Source organism: Podarcis raffonei, chromosome Z (genome assembly GCF_027172205.1).
Source record: "Podarcis raffonei isolate rPodRaf1 chromosome Z, rPodRaf1.pri, whole genome shotgun sequence".
NCBI lineage: Eukaryota > Metazoa > Chordata > Lepidosauria > Squamata > Lacertidae > Podarcis > Podarcis raffonei.
In genome coordinates this window covers 33,765,628-33,790,220 of record NC_070621.1, presented here as the reverse complement: position 1 = coordinate 33,790,220, position 24,593 = coordinate 33,765,628, and the positions used below count along the sequence as shown (strand labels likewise).

Below are 24,593 nucleotides of genomic sequence, written 5' to 3'. Positions count from 1 at the left end.
GTTTGACAATAGACTTATTGGCTGATAGTTGGACGGCAGCTTTATATCACCCTTTTTACAGATTGGAATAATTATAGATTGCTGCCATGAGTTAGGCATAATACCATATCTATCTATCATAGTGAACAGTTCCGCTAGTATCAGAGCCCACCACTCTGCAGCCTTTCCTAGTTTCATCTGGTCAATTAAACTTATAACTTTGGTAATGGAGACAGGAGGCCACTCATCCGCGAGAGTAAAAGTGGCATGATCCTGACTATCAGGAGGAGGAGCCAAGATGCTGTCGTTAGAGGAAGCACTGATTTGAGCTCTGCGTTAGTTGTGAGGTTTTTATTAGTTTTTACTAGTTTTATCAGCTTTTTATTAATTTTTACTAGTTTTATCAGCTTTTTATTAATTTTTACTAGTTTTCGTTTATTGCTTGGTAGTTTAAAATAACTAAGATGCCGAGCGATAAACTAAAACTAAAAGTTTTAGAGAAAGTCCTGGAAAGTCCCGGAGAAAGCCTTAATTAGCTCCAGCTCAACTCAATGTACCAACTACTTATCAGCAGGAGAGGAGTTCAAACGCCCTAATCTTGGAAGGATGCTGAGTTTCCTGATTTACAGCTGAAAATAGTAGCAGCTGCATTTCTGTGAAAATGTCTAAGAAAAAGAAGCGATTGGCTTCATCTCCACAAGTGAGCCTACAGCAGAATTGCAAGCAGAAAATAATCAAATCAATGTCATGCTTGTTAGGATATCAGTTAAGACCATTTCTTATAAATACATAAATCACATGGCACAATGAATACACACTATTTGAATGGGAATGCCCATCAATTTTGTGGGGGCTTAGCCCCCTCAAATATTTTAGGGGGGCAAATCCCCCACAGCCCCTAGGAGTTGGCTCCTATGTGCCTTGCATACAGAAGGTTCTGGGTTCAGTTCCTGAAATATCTAGGAACAGTTCAGCCTCCGGTGCATGACTCTGGGGCAGGGGCCCATCCAGCAGAATGCTCAGGAGGGAGCTCCAATATAGCAGGGTCAGCTATAAAGCAAATGAAGCAATTGCCATCTAAAAAGAGAGAGTCCCATAAAAACCATTTATGTTCAGAGTCTAAAATTAGCTAACCGCCCCACTGCTGAGACTGATCTCCTTTTTATTCCACATCCGTCACTGTTTGTGCTCATGACGCTATGTGTCTCTTATCAATTTCTGATCAGTCAAGTACAGACTTAATATGTAAACTACTTACAACTTCTCTATGTTTGACCATATCACATATTTGAACTGCCTTTCCGGTTCAAACTACTTAGGAACTGATCCAAATTCCATTAAGAGCAATGGCTGGAAACAGCCGCAGGCACCAGCAAGCTCTGGAGCTACTGCTCAGGCCATTAGCTGCATTCCCACAGCCAGCAAATGTCACTCAGTGTGCACAGAAGCAGCAGCCTTGGCAGGGAGGAAGAGCAAATTTGTTCTTCTGAGTCAACTTTGCAACTGGCTCCTGAACATTCCTGCACCATAAAGTATGAGGAAGTTAGGATGTTATGGAGGTTTTGAACAGGTTTTATACTTTCTCGCTTTGTTTTGGTAAATATTGATTTTATTTTATCACTGTAGGTAAAGGACTCATTGCTTGTGACAACACTTCTATTTTGGAAGTGGGAGATGGCCTTCTTGGTGGCTGCTCCCAGGTTTTGGAACTCCCTTCCCAAAGAGGTTGGACTGGCTCCTTCCTTGTTGTCCTTCCGCTGGCAAGTGTAGACTCCTTTATTCCAGCAGACTATGAGGAACCAATTGCTTTTAAGAAAAGGGTGTTAATAATGTGTTACACTGTTTGTCTGTGTTTGCCATAACTACCTGCATTTTAATAGGCCTGTAATTTACACTGTTGCATTCCATTTTCAACAGTAACATTGTACTGTATGCGCTTTAAGCAACATGTGCTTTATCTGTATTTGTGTTAATTTATGTGAACTGCCTCAAGTTCCGGGTTCTGGGGGAAAACAAGATTTAAGAAGGATATTGACAAGCTGGAATATGTGCAGAGGAGGGTGACCAAGATGATGAAGGATCTGGAAACCAAGCCTTTTGAGGAGCGGTTGAAGGAGCTGGGTAAGTTCTTCTTCAAGCCATCTTCAAGTATCAAACAGGCTGTCCCATGGAAGAGGGAACAAGCTTTTTTTCTCCTGCTCTGGAGGGTAGGATCCAAACCAGGGGTAGGCAACCTATGCCCTGTGGGCTGGATGCGGCCCAATCGCCTTCTCAATCTGGCCCGGGGATGGTTTGGGAATCATCGTGTTTTTACATGAATAGAATGTGTCCTTTTATTTAAAATGCATCTCTGGGTTATTTGTGGGGCATAGGAATTCGTTCATTTTTTTCCTTCAAAACATAGTCCGGTCTACCACATGGTCTGAGGGATGGTGGACAGGCCCACGGCTGAAAAAGGCTGCTGACCCCTGATCTAAACCAATGGCTTCAGGTTGCATGAACATCAAGAAGAACTTTCTGACAGTAAGAGCTGTTTAACAGTGGAGCAGAATCCCAAGAGAGGTTGTGGGCTCTTCTTCCTTGGAGGTCTTCAAGCAGAGGTTGGCTAGGCCATCTGTCATGTATGAGCTAGTTCAGATTCCTGCATTGCTGGGGACTGAATTAGATGAGCCTTGAGGTCCCTCCCAACTCTACAATTCTATGGTTCTATGAAATAAAATAAATAATATTGACACTGGGCAGGCACCATCACTGCCTTCCATCACTCCCCCCTGCTGACACATGATTTAGTTGCCTCTGTCCTTCAATTTGCTTTAGATGTTTTTGACAGTTTTTTAAGATGTTCTAAATTTGTTTTTATTAACTTTATTTGTTTTTCTTGTTGTTGCAGAAATGCTTGCCTTCCTGGACTCCTTCCGAAAGAAGGACAAGATACAAATGTAATAATTAAAATTAATGAATTAATGAATAATAAACAAAAAATATTAGACTAAACAGTTGTAAGAACTGAAACACAGCCATCTTAAAAATTTGCACAAATCCAAATTTGCAGTACGGTTTTCCAACTAACAATGTTTACAAAATTGCATTATATTCGAAGAAATTACTTGCATAAATGTGTACTTCAGTTAAAACTGTTAAAAATCCATTTATTGGGAGTAATTCACTCAAAAATGATGAAGATTTTTTTAAAAAAAGAAAGTCACAAATTGCTGCAGAAATATGGGAAACTGAATATTGAAAAGAAATAGAATTTGTGAGAAATGAAATTGACAGATCCTTCCATCCCCAGTCTAGATTCCACTTCATCAGAGGCATGAAGTGTTAGCTTCAGCTTGCATTTGGACATGTATTTATAGGCATACATGGAGAGGGAGTACATAAATCCAGTTATCTTTCAGAAAAAATGATTCACCCCAAAACATAGAAGATCACTGTTCTAGGGCATCCACCTAATTGCACAGAAACAAAAAACAGATCCCTTCTACATACATACAGTGCTTTTTTTCTTTTTAAAAAAGGTTAAGGAGTACTGTACTCTCATTTTCCTACTCATATTGAAATACTGCCCCTCAATGAGGCCAAATTTAGATTCACAAAATGTTTAGGGGTATTTATACACCTGAGTCTCCCCAGAAAAAAAGCACTGCATACATATTATGTTAGTAAATGTCAAAAGATACCCTGCATGCTTAACTGGGAGCAGGTGCCTTCTCAGTAGTGGCACCACAACTGTAAAATTTCCTTAAAATACCTAAGGAGAGCCCTGTGAGATCAGACAGAAGTCCTATTAAGGTACCTCAAGACTTTTATTTTGTAGGAGTGATTCAAGCACATACCTAAAACTTAGGCCCCATCTGCACTATAAGATGTAAAACAGCACCATACCACTTTAAACCATCATGGGGACTGTAGTTTGTTACGGGTAAGGTAAAGGGAAAGGGACCCCTGACCATTAGGTCCAGTCGTGACTGACTCTGGGGTTGCGGCGCTCATCTTGCTTTATTGGCCGAGGGAGCCGGCGTACAGCTTCCGGGTCATGTGGCCAGCATGACTAAGCTGCTTCTGGAGAACCAGAGCAGCACATGGAAACACCGTTTACCTTCCCACCGGAGTGGTACCTATTTATCTACTTGCACTTTGACGTGCTTTCAAACTGATAGGTGGGCAGGAGCAGGGACCGAGCAACAGGAGCTCACCCTGTCACGGGGATTTGAACTGCCGACCTTCTGATCGGCAAGCCCAAGGCTCAGTGGTTTAACCCACAGTGCCACCCACGTCCCTTGTTACAGGTACTAAGAGTTATATGGAGACCTCTCTTCGCCTCACAGAGTTACAGTTCCCAGAGTGTGGCATCTTCCTTGCTTCTCAAATCTATCCCTTTAGAACTTAACAAGAGTTACTTACAATCACAAGAGCTGAAAACCAATGGTTGACGGCCCAGTTCCCCATCAGAGAGTCTGCGATGTCTCTTATCTGGCACGCCTGTGACCCTAGGAGAGCTTCCTTTTTTGGAACTGTTCTCAGGAGTCCTTCTGCCTGTAGAGTCTCCTTCTGGGAAATAGAAAGTTTGCTTCTTTTCACCTGCTTCATTGATTTTATGAACTGGGCAGGGATGTGATGTCCTAAGCCAAGCCCATAAGTATTGTTGGGTTTTCCCCTGCTCAACTTTTTAAAAGGAAATGGTTGCTCTCTCTCTCTCTCTCTCTCTCTCTCTCTCTCTCTCTCTCTCTGTGTGTGTGTGTGTGTGTGTTAACTCCAGAAGCTACAAAAATTATTTCTCACCCACTTCTGTTCTGGTAAGTACTTGTTCAGAATAATCAAGATGAGTTGATTATAGATTCATTATAGATAAACACTTTCTATGAAATAATTTGAGTACTTCTAAGTGTTTCTTTCATGTAAACATTGTAGTGTGCTTTCTAACCACAGCAAAGGTCAACGTAAAGGACCCCCTAGATGGTAAAGTCCTGTCAAAGGTGACTATGGGGTGCAGCACACATCTAGCTTTTCAGGCCTAACTGCAATAACTTCTCAAAGCAACTTAGAAATAATAAATCCTTCTAATAAAGGGCTCCTCCAGACTTACGATATCACATCCACACGTGACATTTAAAGCACTCTCATGCCACTTTAAACGTCATGGCTTTCCCCAAATAATCTCGGGAACTGTAGTTTGCTAATGGGTCGTCTAACAATTCCATTTAAAGTGGTATAAGAGTGTTTTAAATGTGTGGTGTGGGTGTGACACTGTTTATTCACATTCATCCTGATTTGTTTGGTAGTCAACAGCCTTTATTGAGCATTCATTCTGATTTGGTTATGGCAATGAACATTCATCCTGATCTTGGTTGTGGGGTGTTTAAACATCTTCATTTTCATCGTTCATTGTTCCCACACCTTTTAATGCATTTGCTCATCATTTTTCTAATATCAAAAACTATGGGGTGAAGGTGGTTCATAATGGATTTGTTGTGTTAGAGCAGCAGCACTTTAATCCACATCAAATGAACAAACTTGAAGTTCCAGTATGTCCTTGAGCCCCTTCTACAAAATAATGTCAGCCTGGACCTTGTGTTATCATGACCCTGTGTTTTCATGGGCAGGATGCTGGCATAGCAACAGCAGAGATCATTCAGTTTGTAATGCAACATAGGGGTGGGGAAGCTGTTTGGTTCCACAAACCATATCATTATCAGGATCCACTTCACAGGCCAAATTTGACATGGTTGTGGGTACCCAGCTGCCCAACATCTGGTATCCTCTCTGGGGATTTACACACTGCCATTTGGAACATCCTCCTTTAAATGGGGTAAGGAGGTTATTTCAAACAGAGAACTCAGATTGGTAAAGAAAAAGCGTATTACAGTGGTACCTCGGGTCTGTTCTTAACCTGAAACTGTTCTTAACCTGAAGTACCACTTTAGCTTATAGGGCCTTCCGCTGCAGCCACGCGATTTCTGTTCTCATCCGGAAGCAAAGTTCTTAACCCAAGGTACTGTTTCTGGCTTAGCGGAGTCTGTAACCTGAAGCGTCTGTAACCCGAGGTACCACTGTATATGTGTTGTATATGTGATATAACACTGTGACACCAGATGGCGCTGTGCAGTCCCGTCTTTCCCAACCAGATTTCCCTGTATGAGTTTACAATGCGCTTATCTGAATCGCTTCTTTGACGTGTCTAGATTGAGCCAGAGCTTTGCAGTCAAGCTATTTAAGGCACCTGTGACGGAGCTATAATGTTGTTACGAGTTGCAGGGGATGTGGGGATAGGCTGTACACATGAGCCTCCTTCTGACTCCTGGGTCCAGCAGGCATTAGCTCAGTTGGTAGAACATGAGACTCTTAATTTCAGGGTTATGAGTTTGAGCCCCACACTGAGCAAAAAGATTCCTGCATTGCAGGGGCTGGGACTAGATTACCCTCATGGGTCCCTTCCAACTTTACAATTCTTTGATCCTATGAATTCCTATACTTAGAGGGCCATCACCTGACCAGGAAGTTAGCCTGGCTTTACTAGGAATTCATGTTAATGCTGTGAACCCCTAGATTGGATAAACGTCTGGAACCACTTGGAGACTGGGATGGCATGCAACAAAATACAGAATGGCTTAACAATCAATCCCTCTTACAAGGGAACCGTGGGATCTGTAACTCTGTTGGGGGAGGGGGTCCCCTACAAGTCTCAGTACCAGTGCTATTTTTCTAGAAAAAGAGGTGCTGGAACTCACCATGAACTCCTCCCTTGTTCTCTTATAATGGCAATGGCGCCCACCTGAGAGGGGCCAGAACTGAGTTCCGGTGAGTTCTGGCTGGGGAAAAAAACCCTGCTGAGTACCCTTAAGAATTATTTGTAGGAATGACTGTTTAAAGCGGTACAATGGTGCTTTAAATGTATAGTGCAGTTAAGTCATTAGTCTGGAGCAGATGTGAGTTTCACATCATATTGTTGATGTCTGTCTACATCTCTTTGTGTGTCCCACATCAGAAGCATGAATAGCTGCCATCCTGTATTTCTGAGTGTCCTAATATCTCTTAAATATTTCTTAGTCAATAAGAGTGTAGAACCTGAACCCCGGACTTAGCTGCCAAAACAACTGCTACTTCTCAGCTTTCAGAGGTGCCTTCCACAATACATTTGCACTCCAAAACTTTGAGGTTATAATAATTTACTGTGTACTTCGGGTGGGTATAGATTTCTTGTAGTGATAAAAAATTCAGGCATGATTGATTTTAATTTTACAATGTTTGTCTGCCCTTTTAATGAGTGAAGACCAGCCTTTTAACGTGACAAGTTTAATTTAGCAGGTAAAGTAGGAATACTGTGTTTCTCAAATGTTCTTTGGGAATTACTTGTTTTTAAAAAATAGAACAAGGATATGAAAATTTTATTGCTACACCCAGCAATGGCATGGTCACTGCTGCCTATAAATATTGCCTATAAAGACCCAATTAAAAGCAAAATAAAACTTGAGCTATAGAAGGCTAAGTATAGACCGGGGTCGGCAAAGTATTTGGGGCTTGGGCCGGTTCACGGTCCCGCAGACGCTGTGGTGGGCTGGAGTGCACACACGCATGCGCAAACGCTATTTCCAGCGCTCCTTCCGGCGCAGAGGAGGCATGCGCAGGTTTCCATTGGCAGCAGAAGCTTCCTGCAGCCAATGGGAAGCTGGTCAGCGTCGTGGAAGGCAGTCCCCTCTGTGCTCTGTGCTGATTTAGTGCGGTGCACAGGAGCCGACCGAGTGGGCGGCAGGGGTCCATGGGCTGGTTAAACAACCCCCATGGGCCTTATCTTGCTGACCCCTGGTATAGACTATATCAATCACCTTCACAGCAGAGCCACTTTTTGCTTTCAGAGAAGGGTCTGTTTGAACTGGAGAATTATGACGGAAGTGGGAAGAACTGTAGTCAGGGATTTTGAGCTGAGTAGTAGTTTTCAGTCTCCCTTCCCCTACTGGGGAAAGCAAAAGGATGCTGATCAGCATACATACATATCTATCTATCTATCTATCTATCTATCTATCTATCTATCATCTATCATCTATCATCTATCTATCTATCTATCATCATCTATCTATTTATCTATCTATCTATCATCATTATCTATCTATCTATCTATCTATCTATCTCTCTATCATCTATCTATATCTATCTATCTATCTATCTATCTATCTATCTATCTATCTAATCTATCTATCATCTATCTATCTATCTATCTATCTATCTATCTATCTATCATCTATCTATCATCTATCATCTATCTATCATCTATCATCTATCTATCTATCATCTATCTAATCTCTCTAAAATATAGGTACTAGGGGTGGAGGGCAGATTTCTTTGGTTCTACAAACCAACCTAGTTTATACATCCTGGACTAATAAGCAAAATGCAACACAGTTATCCTTTGGAACTCAATACTTCTAATTTTGTGATACAGTTTTGTAACCCCCAAAAAATGTAAGAACGTCAAAAGAACCTGCTGGGTCAGGCACATGGCCTATGTAGTTCTTTTTTTTTTTTTTTTGATAAATTTTATTGGTTTTCATCAAATTGTACATTTCATCCCGAATATAACAAATCATAGCTGTTTTGGACTTCCTTCAGCGTCTCTGACAATCATCCATATTTATACCTTTAATACACATTCCCTTTTTTCGTATTGCCAATATTTCTCCTTATTCCTAATATTTCTAATAAACAATACTTATTTGTTTTTTACAGTGCCTCTTGAAATCCTGCTAGCGTTGTGTTAATACCACATGTATTTTTCAGATAGTCCACAAATTTTTCCCAGTCCTCAATAAACTTTTGATCTTTACTATATCTAATTTTCCCAGTTAGTTTATCCAGTTCTGCATAATCTGTCAATTTTAGTCTCCATTCTTCTACTGTCGGTATCTCTTCTTGTTTCCACTTCTGGGCCAACACAATTCTGGCTGCCGTTACTGCGTATTGGAAAAGCTTGCAGTCCTTCCTTCTTATGTCCTTTCCTACTATCCCTAAAAGAAAAGCTTCAGGTTTTTTCACAAAAGTATATCTTAACATTTTTTTCAACTCATTATATATCAATTCCCAAAAGCTTCTCACTTTCTTACATTCCCACCATTGATGAAAGAACGTCCCTTCTTTTTCTTTGCATTTCCAACATTTGTTATCAACCTTATACATCTTTGCTAATTTTACAGGTGTCATATACCATCTATAAAACATTTTCATCACATTCTCTTTCAGTAACGTACAAGCCGTGAATCTTATGTTCTCTTTCCACAATTTTTCCCATTCTTCGAATTGAATGTTGTGCCCCACATCCCTTGCCCACTGTATCATTACCGATTTAACCTCTTCATCCTTAGTATACCATTCCAACAATATCTTATACATTTTTGACAGAGTTTTATACTCATTATTTATTATGTCTTTTTGGAAAATTGATTCTTTTTCAACATATCCTTTATCCTTCAAGTCTTTTTTGAATGTTTCATTTACTTGGAAATAGTGCAGCCAATCATTCATATACTCTTTAACTTGTTCATATGGCTTCAATTTCCATTTTCCTCCTTCACTGGTTACCAATTCGCCATATGTACCCCATTTTTCTCTCATATTAATCTTCTTAACACTCAGTACCTCTAGCGGAGATAACCAATGTGGTACTTTTGGTTCTAATATATTTTTATATCTTTCCCAGACCTCTATTAGTGGACCTCTGAAGATATGGTTTCCAAATCCTTTGTGAACCCTTTTTTTATCACACCATAGATACGCATGCCACCCAAATCTGTTGTCGAAACCCTCAAGATCTAGTAACTCATTGTTTTCTAGCTTTATCCATTCCTTTATCCAGCATATACATGCTGCTTCATAGTACAGTCTCATATCTGGCAGGGCGAAGCCTCCTCTTTCTTTTACATCCGTCAATAACTTAAATTTTATTCTCGGCTTCTTCCCCTGCCAGATATACCTTGAAATCACTCTTTGCCATGGCCTATGTAGTTCAGTCTCCTGTTCCCCAGTGGCCACCAAGATGCCCATGGGAAGCCCACAAACAGAACCTGAGTACAACAGTGCTCTCCCCACCTGTGATTCCCATAAATTGGAATCCGGAACCATTACTGCCTACGGCCATGGAGGCAGAGCATAGTCATCATGGCTAATAGCCATTGATAGCCTTCTGCTCTGTGAATTTATCTAATGCAGTCGTACCTTGGTTTTCAAACAGCTTAGTTCTTGACTGTTTTGGCTCCCAAATGCTGCAAACCCAGAAGTGAATGTTCCGGTTTGCGACTCTATTTCTGGAAGTCAAACATCCGACAGGGCTTCCACAGCTTACGATTGGCTGCAGGAGCTTCCTGCAGCCAATCAGAAGCCACACTTTGGTTTCTGAACATTTTGGAAGTTGAACAGACTTCCGGAACGGATTCCGTTTGTCTTCCAAGGTACAACTGTACTCTTTCTTTATACTCTTCCTATTTTCTATAACCTCTAGGTTGGATTACTGCAATGTATTATATGTGGGGCTGCCTCTGAGAACAGTTCAGAAGCTTCAGCAGGTGCAGAATTCAGCAACCCAGATGCTCACTGAGGCAAGATGATTTGAGCAGATTACACCAATCTGGGCCTGACTGGGAAAACCTGGCTTATATTTGATTATGATGAGTTACTTCTGAGGCATGCATATGAACACACCACAATTTTTGTTATTTTTAAAAGGTTTGCCGCTACCAGGAAGTTCAGAGATAAATCTCTGTGATCAATCTATTCAAATTAGTGCATGAATACTAGCTTCAGGTTTTAATGAGAGCAGAGGGGAATTCAGCATTTTTATGTGTGTGTTTTCAAGGGTCAAAAGTGTCATTAACTAACAAGGGGGAGAGAAAGCGAGAGAGAGAAGGAAGGGAATTTACTACTAATTCTCCTTGGAGTACTGGATCCAGATGGTACGCTAGATTAGACGCGCTTGTTAGAGCTCTCCTCAATTGTATCTTGGGGGCTCCTACTCCTTTTAACTTTTTTAACTTTTTAATTTTGTAACTTTTAAACCCTCTTCTTATCGAAAGTAGGGTATGTTTTATGTGTTTGGTAACCTGGGGTCTTATATCAGAGAACTTGTGAAGCTGGCACCATAAATTAGATCTAACAAAGTCGAACAGCTTAACAGCTACCGCCCAGCCTATTCCAAGGACTCATAACTCTAAACAATTTTAATTAATCTTCTGAACTTTTTTCCGAACTGACTCTGACACAGGCTTTGACTCGGCGTTTTAAATGAACTAAGGGAGGTGGAGAAAGGTTATTGCTACCGAAGACGCTATGTTACAAGAGTGTTCCATTTGGGCTTGCCTCTACCTTCTTAGCTTGTGAATCCAACTGTGCTGTATGCCTCGCTTCTATATTCCCAGTTGTGAATCCAACTGTCCTGCATGCCAGCAGTACAGTGGTACCTCAGGTTAAGAACTTAATTCGTTCTGGAGGTCTGTTCTTAACCTGAAACTGTTCTTAACCTGAAGCACCACTTTAGCTAATGGGGCCTCCCGCTGCCGCTGCTCCGCCGCCGCACAATTTCTGTTCTCATCCTGAAGCAAAGTTCTTAACCCGAGGTACTATTTCTGGGTTAGCGGAGTCTGTAACCTGAAGCGTATGTAACCTGAAGCGTATGTAACCCGAGGTACCACTGTACTCCTAACTGAAACAGACTGATTAAATGGTCGACATGGAGCCTGGGTCAAGATATATTATTCAACTGAAAGGCACCTGGGGAAGCCAGAGGGGAGTAGGTTCCACCCTCAAGATGCAAGAGGCTCTTAAGCCACAGGGCTGGCAGCTGGCCATAGCAGAGGGGGTAACCAACAGAACTTACATGAGGCCAAAGCTCTCAGGGGCCTTTGTGGTGAGGGCCTTCCACCTGGGGATGAGTCGACATCCGTTCTTCAGGTGGCAGCTGGAGTTTAGGATGAGGCCAATTCTGAACCTCTCAGGTCTCAAGACACCCAAGATTGAACCTACCCAGGTGGCAGCTGGAGGACGGTCAGTCCTGGAGGTAGCAACACTGGTGGCTCCCACCCTGGCATGGAGAAGGATGATGTAATGGAGGCTCCCCCCACCCCCCCGGAGGTATCATCCCATGGCCCTGAGAATACCAGCTGTGGGGGAAACCAGAGGACTCCTGATGCTAAGAGGAACACTTTCTCTGCCACTACAAGTGCTAGCGCAACACCAAGGGGAGGGCCCCCTGAGACCATCGGGCATGGCATCAACATCGAACAGGGCATTTACTGAGCCTGCCCCTCCTTGTTTTGCCCATCCCCCGATGTCGCCTGGTTGTCCAGGTTGGCAGATTCGGAGATCATTTGAGTAGACTCAAGCTGGCGTGTGATGCTACAAGAACTTCATCTGCTACAAGAACCATTTTTCTTTTTTCTTTCTCCCCCCCCCCCCGCTCCTTCCTTTGCCATCTGTTTTAGTTCTTTATAGTCCATTGTTTCATGATTATATTTAAGTTTTGCTTTTTTACTGTTAGATGCTTCATTGTTGTTCTCCTACTATTTAGGTGGTTTTTCTTCCCTGAATGTATGTTATATGGTAGTTCTGTTTAGCTGTGGAATGTTTTGTGGTTTATTTTCCAATTTAATTAATTAATTACCGCCCGGTTTCGAATCTTCCATTCCTGGGTAAGGTGATTGAGAGAGCGGTTTCTGAACAGCTTGGTGGGTTTCTGGATGAAACATTGGCTCTGGATCCATTCCAATCCGGCTTCCACTCTGGTCATGGGACCGAGACGGCTCTGGTCGCCCTAACAGATGATCTCCATAGGCAGCTAGATCGAGGCGGGTTGGGGCTGCTGATTCTTTTAGACCTGTCAGCAGCCTTTGACATGGTCAGTCATGAACTCCTGGACCACTGCCTCACCAATGTGGGGATCCAAGGCACAGTCCTTCAATGGCTGCACTCGTTTCTCTCTGGCTGGGGACAGAGGGTGGCGCTTGGGGGGAAACTGTCATTGTGCCACTCCTTGGTGTGTGGAGTGCCACAGGGTGCGATACTCTCTCCGATGCTTTTCAACATCTTTATGCGCCCCCACGCCCAGCTTGTCCGGAGTTTTGGGTTGGGCTGCCATCAGTATGCTGATGACACCTAGCTCTATCTGTTGATGGATGACCATCCTGACTCGGCCCCAGACACACTGATCAGATGTTTGGAAGCTGTGGCTGGATGGTTACGTGGGAGCCGGCTGAAGTTAAATCCTTCGAAGACAGAGGTCCTTTGGCTGGGTCAGGATGATATGGGATGGGGGGCAATGCCCATCTCTTGCGGGGGCACAATTAGTGCCAGCACCATCCGTTAAGAGTTTGGGTGTAATCTTCGACACCTCCCTTTCCATGGAGGTGCAGATTGCAGCTATAACAAAGGCGGCATTTTTTCATCTCTGCCAAGCTAAGCAGTTGGCTTCTTACCTCTCTTGCCCTGACCTAGCCACTGTGATCCACACAACGGTCACCTCCAGACTGGATTATTGTAACTCACTCTACATGGGGCTGCCCTTGAGACTGACCCAGAAACTCCAACAGGTGCAGAATGCCGCGGCGTCCTTACAGGGTCCTCACTGTGGGATCATATTTACCCAGTGCTATACCAGCTGCACTGGCTCCCGGTGGAGTACAGGATCAGGTTTAAGGTACTGGTTTTAACTTTTAAAGCCTTGTACGGCCTGGGACCCTCGTACCTACGGGACTGCCTCTCCTGGTATATCCCACGGAGGACCTTACGGTCTTCAAACAAAAACATCTTGGAGGTCCCGGGCCACAGGGAGGTTAGGCTCGCCTCAACCAGAGCCAGGGCTTTTTCGGCTGTGGCTCCAATCTGGTGGAACGCTCTGCCACAAGAGACTAGGGCCCTGCGGGACTTGACATCTTTCTGCAGGACCTGCAAGACAGAGCTGTTCCACCAGGCCTTTGGCCAGGGCACAACCTGACCCCCTCCTTTGGTAATCCTCACAGAACTCTAGCCCAATGGTTGCCATTAATTTGATTGAACTGATTTTATAATGAAATGATTTTAGAATGCTGTATTACTTTACTGTTAAAACAAAAAAAAAAATTCCTTCCAGTAGCACCTTAAAGACCAACTAAGTTTGTTATTTGTATGAGCTTTCGTGTGCATGCACACTTCTTCAGATACACTTGGAACAGAAGTTGCCAGATCGCTCTATATAGTGAGAAGGTGGGGAGGGGTATTACTCAGAATGGTGGTGGGAATGGGTGATTGGCAGATAGCTGTCAACAGGCTCATCACAGCTATGTTGTGTTGGAGCAAAAATATCTTAATTTCACATATATGCTCACCAGGAATGAGACCTTGAAATCATAGTAGATAGCTTGATGAAGATTTTGATGCAGTGTGCAGTAGCTGTGAAGCAGGCAATTTTCATGCTAGGAAAGGAATTTAAAATAAAACTTTTGCTAGCATAATGCTATTATGGTCACTTCACCTCAAAATGGGTGTTGTACGGCTAGAAAATGATACAACTAGAATTAGACACAATTGTTGAGTGACAAAATGTAATGTTGTTGTTGTTTAGTCGTTTAGTCGTGTCCGACTCTTTGTGATCCCATGGACCGGAGCACGCCAGGCACTCCTGTCTTCCACTGCCTCCCGCAGTTTGGTCAAACTCATGCTGGTAGCTTTGAGAACACTGTCCAACCATCTCGTCCTCTGTCGTCCCCTTCTCCTTGTGCCCTCCATCTTTCCCAACATCAGGGTCTTTTCCAGAGAGTCTTCTCTTCTCATGAGGTGGCCCAAGTATTGGATTCTCAGCTTCAGGATCTGTCCTTCCAGTGAGCACTCAGGGCTGATTTCCTTAAGAATGGATAGGTTTGATCTTCTTGCAGTCCATAGGACTCTCAGGAGTCTCCTCCAGCACCAAAATGTAATATTTAAGCTCAAAAAAATATTAATGGGGGGGGAGGATGAATGTTCATTGTTGTATAACCTCCCCACAAACAATGCAGAAAGAAACATAATTTGCAGGTGCCTCCCTCCCCGATAGTGAATACTACTAATACTCTCTGGCATGATTTCTGTTCCTGACCTCCAGCAAACATAGAAGTGCAGTAATTTCTACTCCCATTTCTATTGCTGATGGAATTCTCCAACATCTCAGACAGCGAACTTGCAAGTACTTCTAAGCAAAGTCTTACACTGCTGTTTTGTTTTCTGTGGTTTGATTTGTTTGCAAGTTTCATGGTTTTTCTTGCCCGGAAGAACCTTGGGCAAGATAGTGCTTGTACGCACTCTACAGCTAGTAGAGCTGAACTGAAAGTTGCTTCCAACTTATCAAAAAAAACAAAAAAACTCAGAATTTTTCCTCTGCCACTTTTGTGAAATAGTCTCCAGATCATTTTCTTAAGTAGGATATCTGCCAAGTATTTGACATCCTACAACATTTTGTTTCAGTAGTTGACCTTTCACAATATTTAATACCTGTCGTGTAATGATTCAACAATATTTTATGGTTGGCATGCAATATTTAGTGTCTGATTGCATACTATGGTTAACATGAAATAATATTTGGCACTTGATAGCGTTTGACAGACAACATACATTTAGGATTTGACAGCTTTTGAGATTCCATATTTGATATCTGCTGAGACACAATGTGAATAAAGCACTTGAATATTGAGGTAAAAATTCAAATTCAAAATGCATATTTCAGTGTTGGGAGTTCAATATTTCACATTCCAAACAGGAATAGCAAAACTTGAAATTCTGGACAATTTCAAACTTTCTTTTCAGCTCTACATTTTTGCTCTAGGTCACAGTGGGGAAAGTGGGGCAGCACCCAAAACCAAAAGAAGTTGAGGAAGGGCTAAGTTTGTAAAACGGTGCTTTAAAAAAATCAAGCTATCAAATAATATAATTCTATATAATAGCAAAAAGCCCAGTACACTTGAAAGCAGAATGTTAACAGAGGAAACTGCCTTCTACTGAGTCAGAGAATTGGTCCATCTAGGTCAGTAGTGTCTGCATGGACTGGCAGCAGCTCTCCAGGATGTCAGACATACAGTAGAATCTTTTCAGACCTACCTGAGGATGCACGAAATGAACCTTGTAACTTCTATGTGCAAATCAGATACTCTACCATTGAACTATGGCCTTTCTGCAACCTTTAATACAAACACATTGGGCATTTCAGTAATGATATAACTATATTGTTTTAAAAAGTTCAGTTATTCTTATTTTGAGCACCGCTCTGAGGCCTTGCATCTTTCTCTGCTTCTAGCCTAAACCAAATCACAGCTGCCATCTAGTGGTTGATTTCTGCATCTTCTCAGTTTTAGACTGAAGACGCTTACTAAACCCATGTTGACCCGAGATTCCATAAAATACCATTCTGGAAAACCCCAGTTCTATTATGCTAGCCTTACTGCATTACAGGATCAAGGACCAATCTTTTGAGAAGAGAGGTCCTCTTCATCTGTTTCGTTTCAAATCCAGAGAAAACTGAAAACACTAACTTAACGTTCCAAAACTACCTTGGCTGCTGCTGCTCTCTGTTTTAGGCACCTGATAAGCATAAGGCTGATAAGCCTAAGCATAAAACATGAGCAATATATTATTGTACTTATTAAATCAGGGGTGTTATATTTATCTTAATGACGCAGGGATAGGGAACAGAGCGGCCTTCAAACGTCAGACTCCCAACTGTCATCAGCCCCAGACAGCATGGCCAACGGCCAAGAAGATTTGAGAGTTGTAGTCCAGTATCATCCTGAAGGCTGCAGGTTCTGCTCCCTTAGACCAGTAATAAATTTATTTATTTATTTATTTATTTATTTATTTATTTATTTATGCCCCGCCCATCTGGCTGAGTTTCCCCAGCCACTCTGGGCGGCTCCCAATCAAGTGTTAAAAACAGTACAGCATTAAATATTAAAAACTTTCCTGAACAGGGCTGCCTTCAGATGTCTTTTAAAAATAGGATAGCTGCTTATTTCCTTCACATCTGAAGGGAGGGTGTTCCACAGGATGGGCGCCACTACCGAGAAGGCCCTTTGTCTGGTTCCCTGTAACCTCACTTCTCGCAATGAGGGAACCGCTAGAAGACCCTCAGCGCTGGATCTCAGTGTTTGGGCTGAACGATGTAGGTGGAAATGCTCCTTCAGGTATACAGGACCGAGGCCGTTTAGGGCTTTAAAGGTTAGCACCAACACTTTGAATTGTGCTCGGAAATGTACTGGGAGCCAATGCAGATCTTTCAGGACCGGTGTTATGTGGTCCTGGCGGCTACTCCCAGTCACCAGTCTAGCTGCCGCATTCTGGATTAATTGCAGTTTCCGGGTCACCTTCAAAAGTAGCCCCATGTAGAGCGCATTGCAGTAGTCCAAGCGGGAGATAACTAGAGCATGCACCACTCTGGCAAGACAGTCTGCGGGCAGGTAGGGTCTTATCGTGTGTACCAGGTGGAGCTGGTAGACAGCTGCCCTGGACACAGAATTAACCTGCGCCTCCATGGACAGCTGTGAGTCCAAAATAACTCCGAGGCTGCGCACCTGGTCCTTCAGGGGCACAGTTACCCCATTCAGGACCAGGGACTAAACAGAACTCTAACACTCTCCCGCCCTGGCCCTGCTCCCACGGTGGAGTCTACCTCCTTCTGAATCTGAGTGACTTTATGTGCAAAAAACTTTGCAAAAGCATTGCAGGAGATCTTGGGGTCCCTACCAGGCCCCAGTGGTGCAGGTGGTTCCAATAGATTGCGAACCACCTGAAAAAGTCTCCTGCTGTTTTCTGCAGATGCAATAGAGGCGGCGAAGAAGACCCTCTTTGCCGTTGCCATTGCTACTTGGTAGGCTCAACGTTGAGCTCTAGCCTATGTCCAGTCTGATTCAGAATGAGTTTTCCGCCACTGGCGCTCTAGCCGTCTCAGTGATTGTTTCATCGCCCTCAGCTCCAGGGAAAACCATGGGGCTGTCTGGGCTCCATGCAATCGGAGAGGGCGCTTCAGAGCCAGACAGTCAATAGCCCTGGTTAACTCCGTATTCCAGTGGGCCACCAGGGACTCAGCTGAAAGGCCATCAGCTTGGGATAAAGCATCCCCTACCACTCTCTGGAAGCCAATTGGGTCCATTAAGTAGCGGGGGTGGACCATTCGAATCGGTCCCACCTCCCTGCAGAGGAGAAGGGTCGCGGAGAAGTCCAGTTGCACCAGGAAGTGATCTGACCATGGCACTTCTTTTGTTTCACTTTTAGTTAGTGTCAGATGATCAACATCCATAGAGGTAAACACCAAGTCTAAGGCATGTCCGCGGCTATGAGTTGGGCCAAACCTATTCAGGGACAGCCCCATGGAGGCCATGCTTTCCACGAAGTCCTGAGCGGCCCCTTGTAAGGTCGTGTCGGCATGGATGTTAAAATCCCCCAGGACAACCAAACTAGGTGTCTCCAGGAGCATATCTGCCATAACCCGAAGCAGCTCGGGTAGGGAATCCTTGATGCAGTGGGGAGGTCGGTACACTAAATGGAATCCTGTACTGCCCCTATTACCCAACTTCCAGAACATACACTCAGAAAACTAGGACTTCCCAATAGGACACCTGGTGCAGACTAATGACTTCCTAAAAATCACTGCAACCCCCCCTCCCCGCCCACATGACCTGGGTTGCTGTGCGTAAGAGAAACCTGGTGGGCAAGCAGCGGCAAGGACAGGCCCATCTGCTTCATCCAGCCAGGTCTCTGTCACACATGCCAGGTCAAATCCTCCATCCACAATCAGGTCGTGGATGGCAGTGGTTTTATTCATCATTGACCTGGTTTGACCTGGCATTGCACAGCAACACTTTCAGGTCATGTGGGTTTCCCTTGCTGATTCCAGTATCCTTCCTGTCAGGACCAGACCTGGAGGCAGGGATAGTCCTCAAACGACGACTAAACCTGCCTCCTCGGTAATGACATGGTCTGGTCTTAGCATAACTCCTCCTGCTGCCCGTGATCACTGAGATTGGGTGTCCCAATACATCCCCCCGTGGTGGAACCTGCCCCAGCCATTCTATTGGCTGAGGCCCACTCCCAGGCAGCCCTGATCCTTCCCCTTAAAAAGCAAAATACAAACTATATAATAACTTAACAGAATAATAATAATAAAAATAAAAACAAAGCAAGAAATAATAGTGCTAAAATTAAACTACTCCCCACCCTGACTAAATACTTATCCCACCCCAAGCGGAAATAAAATAATAAAATAATATATTATAAAAAACAACAACAACCATTTAAGGTGCAGCAAATTAAAAACACTTAAAACATTTAAAACCATTTTTGTCACTTGCTGCAGGTAGCTGCTCAGGCCTCTAAACTGTAGTAGTGAGTGCAGGCCCCGCCCCCTAGGCCCAATGGAGTTGGCAGGAGAGAGAGCGGTCCTCCCAGCACTCACCAGAGCAGCAGCAGCAGATCAATAGATCAATACAGTGCTACCTCAGGTTAAGAACTTAATTCGTTCCAGAGGTCCGTTCTTAACCTGAAACTGTTCTTAACCTGAAGCACCACTTTAGCTAATGGGGCCTCCTGCTGCCGTCACGCAATTTCTTTTCTCATCCTGAGGTAAAGTTCTTAACCTGAGGTACTATTTCTGGGTTAGCGGAGTCTGTAACCGGAAGCGTCTGTGACCCGAGGTACCACTGTAATCTACTCTAGCCTTTTCCTTGACTTTCTATGTACAACGTGTACATCTCCAACATGTTATCTTCCTCTTCCAGTCTGAAAAAGCTGTATTTTACAACTCTGCTATCTGGGGGAAAGGGCTAGGGGCCGCTAGGCCCAAGCTCTGCATGCAGAATGCTATCAGTTCAATCCTTGGGGTTTCTAGGGATGGTTGGTAAAGTTTTCTGCCAGAAACCCTGGAGAGCCACTGCCAATCATTGTAGACCAGGGATGGGAACCTGTGGCTCTCCGGATGTTGCTAGATTCCAATACCCATCGGCCCCAGACAGCATGGCCAATGGGCAGGGATGATTGGAGTTGTAATCCAAGTAATATACAGAGGACAAGAGGTTCCCCACCCATGACATCCCCATGATGTCCCCATCCCCGAGCCCTGAGCCCGGTCTTGGCTGGGAAGGGCGGGGTATAAATAATTTTTTTTATTATTATAATAAAAAAATTTAGTATTATTATTATTATGAAAAGTGATTGCACAGAATGCATATTGTAACATTTCTTGTTGCAATACTTGACCAACTTGTCCCCACCCCTGTCTATGTCTCCATTAGGTAAAGGTTAGGTCCAGTCGCGAACGACTCTGGGGTTGCGCGCTCATCTCACTCTATAGGCCGAGGGAGCCGGCGTTTTTCCACAGACAGCTTCCGGGTCATGTGGCCAGCATGACTAAGCCACTTCTGGCGAACCAGAGCAGCGCACAGAAACACCGTTTACCTTCCTGCTGGAGCGGTACCTATTTATCTACTTGCACTGGTATGCTTTCAAACTGCTAGGTGGGCAGGAACTGGGACTGAACAAGGGGAGCTCACCCCATCAAGGGGATTCGAACTGCCGACCTTCTGATTGGCAAGCCCTAGGCTCTGTGGTTTAGACCACAGTGCCACCCTAAAACCTCTGGATTAGGGGTTCCCAAGCTGTGGTCTAAGGACGCATAAGCCTTCTTCAGGTAGTTAGCAACATGCCCACATTAACAATCCATTACTTAGTTTTAATTGTATCTTTGTTGCTTCTTTTATTGCTTATATTGCATTTTAATGATTTACAACTTGAATTCTGAGGAATGCAAACTGTGTAATACAATAAAATGCATATAAGCAATAAAAGAATCAATAAAAAATAAAATAAAAAATCACACCACATTGTAATTGCTTAGGGTTGCCAGAAGTCCGGAAAGTACCAGACATGCATGGAATACTGCAGCCACAGGCAGTGTCCAAGTGGAAATTGATGGAATGTCTGGGAAAATCTGGACGTATGGCAACCCATGTTGGCAGTGTCGTTTTTTGCAGATTTTTTTTCATAAATAGCTCAACAACTTTGGGCAAAACTAAACAAAAAAAGCTTGACAACTACTTTTCTGTCAGATTTTCACTATTTGAAATATGGCAACCCTATAATTGCTAGAAGAGGCATAAAAATCATTAAGTGGTTTGCAAAAACCAACAGTAGTTTTCAAGTGACTGGTGGGCAGTGGGAAGTTTGGAAACCTCTGGGCTAAGGTCTCCAGTGCTGCATTTAAATAATCCTTGGGAAACAGAAAATCTGTGGGGAGATATGCGTTGTTGTTTTTAGGAAACATGCATAAAAGCAGAGTATATCACATGTGACACCTGAGCCTAGAGTTTTCTGAATTCACAGCCCTGTTGGTCTGTCAGTCTGGTGCAAAGCAATCATCAACAACCAGAAAGTTGTGAGGTGCAAACTGAGATCAAGATTTTCCTAAGGGCTGGTTTGCACTCAACTCTTATCTCTGGCTAGGTCTTCCATTGCTGATGTTGATACATGCTAGATAGGAGACTGTGAAATTCTACCCATGGGTGTAGAGATATGTTTCTGTGGAACTCTTTATCAGTTATTGAATTGGCTTCCTTGAGATATGTTCTTACTTTGTACCATGTGTTGTATGAGAAAGAGAGAGGCTTCAGTTCAAAATCATGATGGATGAGGTGTCCAGATCCTATCTGCAACCAATTTTTTATTCTGTACTGCAATCCTTAAGGGTCAGCAACCTTTTGGGACCAGTGGACACACATTTGGAATTTTGATAAGTAGTCACAAAATAGCTATGGGGAGTGGGGTGGTGGTGGAATGGCATAAACGCAAAGTGGCTGCCACTTCTGAAAGTGCACATCCATTGCCCACTGCAGTGTTTACAGACAGAGAAGCATTTTACTCCTCTACTCTGTTCAGAATGGAAGGGAAGGTGGGTGTCCAGTCCTTGCATCCACTGAAGGAGTCGTCTTCAAGGTAGGAAAGGCTGAGACAGTGCAAGCAGGAACCAAGCAGGAAGAGCAAATGGTCTCTTGTGTGTTGTGAATTTTTTGAAGGGTTATTTACTGAGACCTTTCACAAGCGCCACAGAAAGCATTGGCAAGCACACCAGTGCCCGTGGGCACTGCGTTGGAAATCCCTGCCTTAACACATATAACTAATAAATAAAGGTACTTTATTTGTGGAAAAGAAAATTCACAGGTCATTAAGAGAATTTAAATAACATATATTTGAACAAGGTAACCTGAAGGCCCACCAGGTCTTGAGCAAGAAAAGAAGTTTTTAAAAAAAAGAAAATAAATGTTTCATGTCACCCAAACATAGCTAACTGGAAAACAGCTGAAGTCAAGATACTAAACAACAGAAATCCAGAAGTTCTGAAGGAACCTAAATTGTGTTTAAATTGAGTATAAAAAGAGGCCAAATTCCTTTAAAATGGAAAAAGCACTTTAAAATGTCTATTCTCAGCTCAACATATAAATAAACACAGAACTACAAATGGGGGAGGAGCACCAAGGGTGCTGAAGGACAACCAAGTCTTAGAGCCTCAGCTGTCACGACTGTCAGGACTGTCCTTGAAAATGCGGGGCCACAATTCTATCCATCTGAAGACAAACCATGGTGCCCATGTGGATGCAGTGGTGTAAACAGATGGCTGCTGCAGCAAGACCCATTAACCACCCTTCCAAAGGATCTCCCCTTACTTAAGCTAACCGTGAGTTCAACCCAATTGAGTATCCTTCAAACATCTGACATAACATCAGTCAATGGTTATCATCTAGAAATGACAACACAGTCCTTCTGAACGTAATAACTGACCCTGCTGCATTGGTGTGCAATGCAGACTACTCCAGGCTCTGCAGGCAGATAAGGAAATTGAAATTGCCCCCCTTATTGCCCATCCCAATTTGATCTGTCAGTTCAGACGATGCTCTGGAAGGCTCAGTCCTGCCACTATGACTCCCTGCATTGTCCCTTGTTCATAAATTATACCTGCTGAGGCCAGGTATGGCGTATGCCCCTGTTGAGATGTTAGGATATAGTTTCCGTTCCACCTTCAGCAGAATGGTTTATGATTTGATTTCGACTTATGTCCCATCAGACAATGCTATGCTTCACGCCAGGCTCCCAGGGAGGCTCAAGGTGCAGGGGTTCAGGTGCTTCGTCCCGCTTACAGCAGACGCACTGCAAGAAGTCAGAGACGTTGTGCGTAAAGAGGCTGCGGCAGGGGTGGAGATACTGCATGAAGAAGAGCATGAATGCGATAGCCAGGCAGTAGGCTACAATCAGCTGCAGCACCAGAAAGGGGGCACAGAAGTACGCGTAGACGTCCGTCATAAAGAAGTACCAGACGACAAGCAGCACGCTGTTCTCCAGCCCTCGGAACACATAGAAGAGAGCCAAGCATCCCCAGTTTTGTGACTTGGCAATCAATTCCCGGTCACCCAGCCTGAGCTGCACAGCTGACCAGCAGAAGATATTGATGCCAGCGTAAAGCAAAGTGATGGAGAACAGGACCGAGACGGTGCCCACCCGGCTGAAGTTCTTCTCCACATTGTCAGGCAGCTGGGCACCACTCCACCAAAACTGCACCCAGGGCAAGAAGAAGAAGAGCAGGAAGTTGGCCCCACCAATGCCCATGGCATAGTACTTGAAGACACTCCCAAAGAGGACCAAGATGGTGATGCGGGTGGAGATCTCCAGGCTACGCCACAGGATGATGCAGATGAAGGCCAGTGGGTGCAGGCGGATCTTGTAGTCGTCATACTTGATCTGGATGGCCAGGATGTTGCAGACCAAAGCTCCATAGGTGACCGACACCAAGCAGATGCACATCAGGACTGCTAAAAGAGGTAGGAAGGAAGGCCAAAGAGTGAGCGCACAGAATCAGCCCAATGAGTGTTCACTGCACAATTATTGTCACACCGTGGTGTACTTCTGCCTTGCAATTAAGCCCACAAAAGTTACTAGCCCATTAGAGCTCACTTAGGAGAAACGTTAGTAGTAACTTTGTGGCTTAGGGCCCTCGTATTTACGGGACCACCTCTCCTGGTATGCCCCCCAGAGGACCTTAAGGTCCATGAATAATCATAGTTTAGAGGTCCCAGGCCCTAAGGAAGTCAGATTATCCTCCACCAGGGCCAGGGCCTTCTCAGTGATGGCTCTGACCTGGTGGAATGCTCTGTCCCATGAGACCAGGGCCCTATAGGATTTAACTTCCTTCTGCAGGGCCTGTAAGACAGAGCTATTCCACCTGGCTTTCGATTTGAACTTAGCGTGATCTTTTATTCCCCTTCCTTCTTTCCCACTCCCTTTTATGAAGATTACCCACTCTGGGATCCCACAGCTAATTATCCCCTGGTTTCTTCACTGGCCCAAATAGGACTAATTTAGCCAGCTAGCCCTGGTGATCATCTAATGTTTATTGGATGGATTTTCCTAAACTGATATTTGAATTCTGAATTTATTGGTATTCACGTTTTATACTGTATTTTATGTTAGTTTTTGTTGCATCAATTAAGTGTTTTAAATTTGTTGTTAGCCACCCTGAGCCCGGTTTTCTGAACCGGGAAGGGCGGGGCATAAATAAAAATTTATTTATATTTATTATTAACTTGGTGCTAACTGGC

General features: G+C 43.8%; 1 protein-coding gene and 2 long non-coding RNA genes across 4 annotated transcripts in view; 1 reads left to right on the top strand and 2 right to left on the bottom strand.

Annotated features, from left to right (window-relative positions):
* The first annotated feature begins 2,161 nt into the window (after positions 1 to 2,161).
* Positions 2,162 to 2,960, top strand: LOC128406746 (uncharacterized). Its single transcript, XR_008328600.1, has 2 exons — positions 2,162 to 2,502; positions 2,870 to 2,960. It is a non-coding gene; the product is annotated as an uncharacterized LOC128406746 (long non-coding RNA).
* On the bottom strand, positions 2,792 to 19,344 carry LOC128406744 (uncharacterized). Its single transcript, XR_008328599.1, has 5 exons — positions 19,245 to 19,344; positions 16,063 to 16,142; positions 14,322 to 14,408; positions 4,387 to 4,533; positions 2,792 to 2,891 (listed from the first exon to the last, which is right to left on the bottom strand). It is a non-coding gene; the product is annotated as an uncharacterized LOC128406744 (long non-coding RNA).
* A 3,358-nt stretch (positions 19,345 to 22,702) lies between these two features.
* XKRX (XK related X-linked) overlaps positions 22,703 to 24,593 on the bottom strand; it is a 40,100-nt gene continuing 38,209 nt past the window's right edge. For both annotated transcript variants that reach the window (XM_053373804.1, XM_053373805.1), the window contains one exon: positions 22,703 to 23,807. In XM_053373804.1, the coding sequence (XP_053229779.1) occupies positions 23,062 to 23,807 (746 nt within the window). In that variant the 3' untranslated portion in view covers positions 22,703 to 23,061. The remainder of the gene's footprint in view (positions 23,808 to 24,593) is intronic.